General features: G+C 39.3%; 1 protein-coding gene across 1 annotated transcript; it reads right to left on the bottom strand.

Moving 5' to 3' along the window:
• Positions 1-1698: 1698 nt before the first annotated feature.
• On the bottom strand, positions 1699-3961 carry kcnj11 (potassium inwardly rectifying channel subfamily J member 11). Its single transcript, XM_023415482.2, has one exon. The coding sequence runs from the start codon at positions 3481-3483 to the stop codon at positions 2329-2331; it is 1155 nt and encodes a 384-aa protein (XP_023271250.1). The 5' UTR covers positions 3484-3961; the 3' UTR covers positions 1699-2328.
• Positions 3962-7537: the final 3576 nt, after the last annotated feature.

The following is a 7537-nucleotide window of genomic DNA, read 5'->3' as shown; positions in this document are numbered from 1 at the left end:
GGTGCAGTGTGTCTGTCGGCCCTTCGCCTCCCTCTATCCTCTACCTAACATACAGTACAGGAAGGGGGCTCTGCTTTGCTTTGACCTACTATTGTACAGTGTTGTTGATGTGTGGAGAAGAGGCGTCTCTGCTCACCTGCGGGCTCGTCCATCCCTCCTCCTGCAGTGGCGGGAGGCAGCCTGCAGGCGCACGGCCACTACGCTGGCCAGTAGGGAGCCATGTTACTGCCTGATGGGACAATAACTAGCCAATCACTGTTTGGGTTGTTTATGTCGGGGATGATTAAAGCGCTTCCTACTCAGGACCTGAGAGAATACGTCACTGCTGCCAGAGAGAAGTTACTCTCTTTTTTTTCATTCTCTGTCCCTTGTTCTCCAGACTGCTCAGCCCTCCCTATGACAGATTGTGTTTAACTACAGTATAGTCACATAATCACCTAACAAACATGTCCCAGAGCCGACCTGTAGAGGGCAGCAAACGCGTAGAGAACGCCACAGAATCAGGGAGACAGAGAGGAGAATATAAAGATTGTATGTTAGCTCTCTAATCTGATCAGAGAATGAATGCTTCTGAGACAGACTGGTGCCCGTCTGTGGCTGAATCGGAGCTGTTCCCTGGCGTTGAGCACAGCAGCAGCCTCTTTAACCACCAACACCACCACCACCACCACCCACTCCAGCTGCACAGAAGGACAAAGACATGAGGTAATGTCTGCAGGCCCACAGAGGGAGAGACGGAGACAGAGAGAGGGGTGAGAGTGATGGGGGTGGAGCTGCTCTGCTGTTTAACAGACACCAGTGCTCCCAGTGCAAAACTAAAAATCTTCTGGTTTTTGTTTTTTACCTGTCCCTTTAAATTTGCTGTTTGAAAAGATTATCAGAGGATAATTAGTTCAGAAATAATAACAATAATGGTATCATTACACATGTATAGAAAATGCACAGTCTGCTTGGACTTTACTGTACAAAGAATTGCAAGCGGGTTCTGTCAGACATAGCCTCTGTGTGGAGGAGGATGGGTTTATGATTCTCCCTTTTTTTATTTATTTTAATTCTGTTTTTTTTTTTGTTTTTTGTTTTTTTTTTGCAGGGTTCTTCAGTTCTGGCTCTCGTTTTTATGTATTTTAATTATTAACTAAGTTAAAAGCAATTTAATATTTTAAGCTCTGCGGATTATAATCTAATAAAAGAGAGAAATGCCACAGTGTGTCAGTGTCTTTTGTATGTATGTGTTTGTGTAGAGAAACTGAAGTGTCTTGTGTGTTGCATCATAAAAGAGTTGCTATTCCTAAAGGGAAACTCCACCAATTTAACACATAGTTTACTAGTCACATGGAGTAGGCTACATACTCAGCCTGGGAAAGCAGTCGTATAATGTCTCCTGTGTTTCTGGAGGAGAGCTTTGTCAAGTCTGAGAAAACAACAGATCAGGGTTATCTCTTTAGTGTGGAGACTACATGTTTATAACAAAAAAACTGTTAAACTGGGGGGATTAAGTTTGAAAGATGTGGGAGTCAACTAGGCAATGAGGGTGAAATACTAGGGGACTAAAAAGTCAGGATACGTCAGCCCCAGCTGCTTTGATTTTGACATTTAAACATTATTGTATCGTGTCATTATTAGCCTTATACAGATGAAGTATAGTGGTGATAAATCACAAGAAATTGCAGTCCAGAAATGCCAAATGTGTGAAATGGGTAATTTAGAAGTAGTGACATCATTCCAGTTTATTCACCACAGCATTTACAAATTTTCCATCTGTAAGTTGTCTCACAGTGTTTAGGTATAATTACAGTATTCTTATCAAAGTATCCAATGGATCATTGATTTTTTTTTTAAATTTCGACACTGGCTTCAAAAATCCAGAATCAGTCCAGCTATGCCTATGCATGGAAATGCAACACTAAACAAACCAGTCTGTCTCATAAAGTCACATTATTTGGCCTCTCCATCCACAACGCACTTTACATGAAGCAATCGCCTTTATTAATTTTAGATACATGCAGTCACTCTTAATTGAAAAAAGGATAAAATACATCCAAACTAGACTTTCTCTTCACCCTGGACTCCAGATCTCTTCAGGTTGTCTAACAGTCACATCTCATAAACCTTTGTGTGTTTTCACACTGACCCTGAGTAAAAACCATGATGTGTGCATATCTTTCACTGCATGGAGAAACGTGATATGGATCATTGATTACAGGTAATCCATATCGTGCCATATATTCGTCATAAAATAAATATGATTCTGTTATTTAATTAACCCCGTACTTAATCAATTATCATACAAAGTGCTGGCAGACGTGGTTCACGTGGATCATCAGTTTGCTAGCTCTCCAGCCTGGTCCTGCGGACCACCGCGGACCGCCGCCTTCTCACAGACGCCCGCAAGGTGACGCCCTCGTTCAGCTTGAACTGAGCGATGCCACCTGCCGCATCCAGTTTCTTGGCGCTGCAGCACGGTGTCGGGACCTTTATGGTGTTACCGAACTTGGAGTAGTCCACCGCATACATGCCGTCCTCCTCGGAGACCGTGGGAACGAAACGTTGCCCCCAGAGGATCTCCTCCGACACGTACGAGGTCCTGGCTTGCGTGGTGATGCCCGTAGTCTCCACGACTCCCTCCAGCACCACGATCACCTCGATGTCCTCGTGCTGCAGGTCAAAGGCTGAAAGGTTATACAGGGGGCTGTCCTTGTCGATCACGTGACAGATGATGAGGGGGGACACCAGGAAGACGCCGTTGGTGCCCACCGGGTTGTCCATGTGGATGTCGATCTGGTCTAGAGGCACCACCTCGCCCTCCTCGGTTGTGGTTTTCCTGACCACCTGCATCCGTACGGTGGCGCTGATGATCATGCTTTTCCTCAGATCCCCGATGCGGATCATGAAGCACAGTTTGTTGTTGCGGACGGAGATGACTGCGTGCTTGCTGAAAATGAGCGTCTCTGCGCGCCGGTGGGCCTGCGCAGTTTTCATGAAGATGCAGCCGAGCATGATGGCGTTAATGACCAGACCCACGATGTTTTGCACGATCAGGATGATGATGGCGGAGACACACTCCTCCGTGATCATCCGGCCCCCAAAGCCGATGGTCACCTGGACCTCGATGGAGAAGAGGAAGGCGGAGGAGAAGGAGTGAATGTCCGTTACGCACGGGACAAAGTCGTCTCCTCTTTGGTCTAAGTCGCCGTGCGCAAAGGCAACGAGCCACCAGATCATCCCGAAAAGAAGCCAGCTGCACAAGAAGGACATGGTGAAAATGATGATCGTGTGGAGCCATTTTAAATCCACGAGAGTGGTGAAGACGTCCTGCAAGAATCGGCCCTGTTCACGGATGTTGGTGTGTGCCACATTGCAGGTGCCATTCTTGGCAACGAACCGAGCTTTCCCCGGTTTGGCCTTGAACTTGGGCTGCAGGACATCTTCAGCCAAACGTGTAAGCAAGTAATCTTCAGGAATGATTCCTTTCCTGGACAACATAGTGCTCCCATACTACGCACCTACAGGCGTTTGGCTTTGAAGAGGTGTATCTGCCGTGCTACCTCTCTCCAGCTGCCCCTTTTCTTACGGGTCGGTGCTCACCGGTCTCTGCTCCTCCGCAGCTGTCGGGCGCAGGAGGGACAGTCTTGTTGTCGCCCGTTTTTCTAGAGGTATGTGCGCTCCTCACGTTGCCTCCGGATCAGGCGCTGCACAACCACGAAGTCCCATGAGAAGATTTTTCTTCCAGCTCCGCAGCTGCCGCCGTCACTCACCGCACCGAACGACCGACCGGGCGTAGCTGCGACACGCCACTGCACCTTCCCATTTATGAATCAGCGCACAGGTGGTGGTGCGTAAAGGAAATTCAGCATGATGTGAAATGTTGATGAAATAGCATAATGGGACTCTGAGCTGAGGTTTATCACCTTTGGATGAGGAGGCAGGCTCAGGTTGGCTGTATGCTGACTCAATCACTTCTGTATAACTCGGTAACGTGAGTTGGAGACGTTGTGAGGTGGAGACAGTCCCTCCCTCCACCACCCGGGTGCCCTTCCTGTGATTTTCAGTGAGAATGTGTGGGTCCATTATCTAGTACAAACAGTTCAGTTGTGCAGCTCTAAATGCCACCAGCAGATCCCACTCTGATTATACAGTATAATGGATTAAATATAGGGCACTGTACCAAGGGCCAAGGTTTGGTCTCAACATTGGTAGGGACACAACAACCCCGCCACCCCTCCAAAAGCAAAGAGATTGTTTATTTAATGCCGTCAACCAAACGGTTTATTGTCAAATAAGATCTGAACATTTTATATTCAGAAATGCCCATACACAAATGTGTACATGTATTGAATTTCCATATATGAAATATATGTACATATGAAGTAAAATCATATATGTATATACAGTAGCCTATGTAAAAAGTATATATGGAACCTGTTACAAATTGGAACAGTATAGTATATTTACATATATGGATAGCTAATAAAAACATGTATGTTTAGGTATGTATGCTTATATTATACACGTATATTAGATGAATATATATCCATCCCAAAGCTTATCAGTATGTTTTCATATTAAATATGTACATTTAAAGATAGACATATATGTGTAAATTTGATAAGAAAATGATATACAAACATATGAAATTTTAATAAGTTTGCAATTTACTATTGGTATTTCATGTATGTTATGAACATACATCTTCATTTATCCAGGGGATGTATATATGTGATAATAATATATTCTCTTATAGGTGATGGTAACATATCTCTTAATATAGGGGCATATATGTCATGTATATATCATAGTATCGAGTAATAGTGTATTAAGGCATAAAAACGCCATATTATAATGAGGCATAAAAATGTCATAGTTTTATAAGGCATAAAACGTCATAGTTAGTCATAAAAACATCAAAAAAGAGAGAGTACATGCAACTCCACACAGCAGCAGGGCCAACTTTCGAATCCAAAAGCTTCAGACTGAAAGGTAACACCTCCAACCACTGCACAACCATAACACCTCATAAACAGATAATCTTATAGTAAGGCATAAGACCATCAAAAAACGTCATACTATAGTAAGGCGAAAAAACATAAAAAAAAACGTCATAGTATAGTAAGGTATAAAAATGTCAAAAAACTTCGAATTATAGTAAGGCATAAAATATCATTGTACAGTAAGGCACAAGAAATCATAGAAAGACATGAAAAAAATCATAGTATAATAAGGCATAAAAATGTCAAAAAACGTCACAGTATAATAAGGCCTAAAAATATCCAAAAACGTCAAAGTATAGTAACACATTGAAATATCCAAACACGTCACAGTATAGTAATGCGAAAAAATATCCAAAAACATCATGGTATAGTAAGACATTGAAATATCCAAAAACGTCATACTATAGTAAGGTGAAAAAACATCAAAAAACGTCATAGTATAGTAAGGCAAAAAATGTCAAAAAACGTCATAGTATAGTAAGGCATAAAAATATCCAAAAACATCATAGTATAGTAATGCGAAAAAACATCATAAAACGTCATAGTATAGTAAGGCATAAAAATGTCAAAAAACGTCATAGTATAGTAAGGCATAAAAATGTCAAACAACTTCAAATTATAGTAAGGCATAAAACATCATGGTATAGTAAGACATTGAAATATCCAAACACGTCACAGTATAGTAAGGCAAAAAAACATCAAAAAACTTCATAGTATAGTAATGCGAAAAAACATCATAAAACGTCATAGTATAGTAAGGCATAAAAATGTCAAAAAACGTCATAGTATAGTAACATAAAAATGTCAAAAAACTTCAAATTATAGTAAGGCATAAAACATCATGGTATAGTAAGACATTGAAATATCCAAACACGTCATAGTATAGTAATGCGAAAAAACATCATAAAACGTCATAGTATAATAAGGCATAAAAATGTCAAAAAACGTCATAGTATAGTAAGGCGAAAAAATTTCAAAAAACGTCATAGTATAATAAGGCATAAAAATGTCAAAAAACGTCATAGTATAGAAAGGTGAAAAACCGCACAGAATAGTAAGGCATGCCAACATCAGAGGGAGAACATAGAAATTCCACACAGAAAGGGGTCAGGACTGGGCTTCAAACTCATGACCTTCTGACTGCAAGGTAACAACTCTAACCACTGTACCACCTTAATTCCTAAAAAAATGGATCACCGTATAATCAGGCATAAAAATGTTAAAACCATCATAGTTCAGCCAGGTATGGAATGTCATAGTATAATAAGGCATTAAAATGTCAAAAAACTTCATAGTATAGTAAGGTGAAAAAATGTCAAAAAAGGTCATAGTATAGTAAGGCATAAAAACATCAAAAAACGTCATAGTATAGTAAGGCGAAAAAACATCAAAAAACGTCATAGTATAGTAAGGCGAAAAAACATCAAAAAACGTCATAGTATAATAAGGCGAAAAATGTCAAAAAACGTCATAGTATAGCAAGGCATAAAAACATCAAAAAACTTCATAGTATAGTATGGCGAAAAAACATCAAAAAACGTCATAGTATAGTAAGGCATAAAAATCTCAAAAAACGTCATAGTATAGTAAGGCGAAAAAACATCAAAAAACGTCATAGTATAGTAAGACATAAAAATGTCAAAAAACGTCATAGTATAGTAAGGCATAAAACGATCAAAAAACTTCAAATTATAGTAAGGCATAAAATATCATTGTACAGTAAGGCACAAGAAATCATAGAAATTCATGAAAAAATCATAGTACAATAAGGCATAAAAATGTCAAAAAACGTCATAGTATAGTAAGGCAAAAAAGTGTCAAAAAATATCATAGTATAGTAAGGCGAAAAAAATTTCAAAAAACGTCATAGTATAGTAAGGCGAAAAAATGTCTAAAAACGTCCTAGTATAGCAAGGCGAAAAAACATAAAAAAACGTCATAGTATAGTAAGGCATAAAAATATCGAAAAACGTCATAGTATAGTAAGGGATAAAAATGTCAAAAACTTCAAATTATAGTAAGGCATAAAATATCATTGTACAGTAAGGCACAAGAAATCATAGAAATTCATGAAAAAATCATAGTATAATAAGGCATAAAAATGTCCAAAAACGTCATAGTATAGTAAGGCATAAAAATGTCAAAAAACATCATGGTATAGTAAGACATTGAAATATCCAAACACGTCACAGTATAGTAATGCGAAAAAACATCAAAAAACGTCATAGTATAATAAGGCGAAAAAATGTCAAAAATCGTCATAGTATAGTAAGGCATAAAAAGCTCAAAAAACGTCATAGTATAGTAAGGCAAAAAAACATCAAAAATCGTCATTGTATAGTATGGCGAAAAAACATCAAAAAACGTCACAATATAGTAAGGCATAAAAATGTCAAAAAACGTCATAGTAAAGTAAGGCATAAAAATGTAAAAAAAAACGTCATAGTATAGTAAGGCAAAAAAACATCAAAAAACGTCATAGTATAGTAAGGCATAAAAATGTCAAAAATCGTCATAGTATAGTAAGGCATAAAAATGTCAAAAAACTT

The sequence above is a fragment of the Seriola lalandi genome, unplaced genomic scaffold (genome assembly GCF_002814215.2).
Source record: "Seriola lalandi dorsalis isolate HSWRI2012SDOR001 ecotype SW California unplaced genomic scaffold, Sedor1 jcf7180002054553, whole genome shotgun sequence".
NCBI lineage: Eukaryota > Metazoa > Chordata > Actinopteri > Carangiformes > Carangidae > Seriola > Seriola lalandi.
Note: the sequence above shows the minus strand (reverse complement) of the source record. Positions and strands in the feature narration are given on the sequence as shown.

Coding starts and splice junctions, on each gene's coding strand:
- kcnj11 (XM_023415482.2), bottom strand. CDS start 3,483: ATGTTGTCCAGGAAAGGAATCATTCCTGAAGATTACTTGCTTACACGT.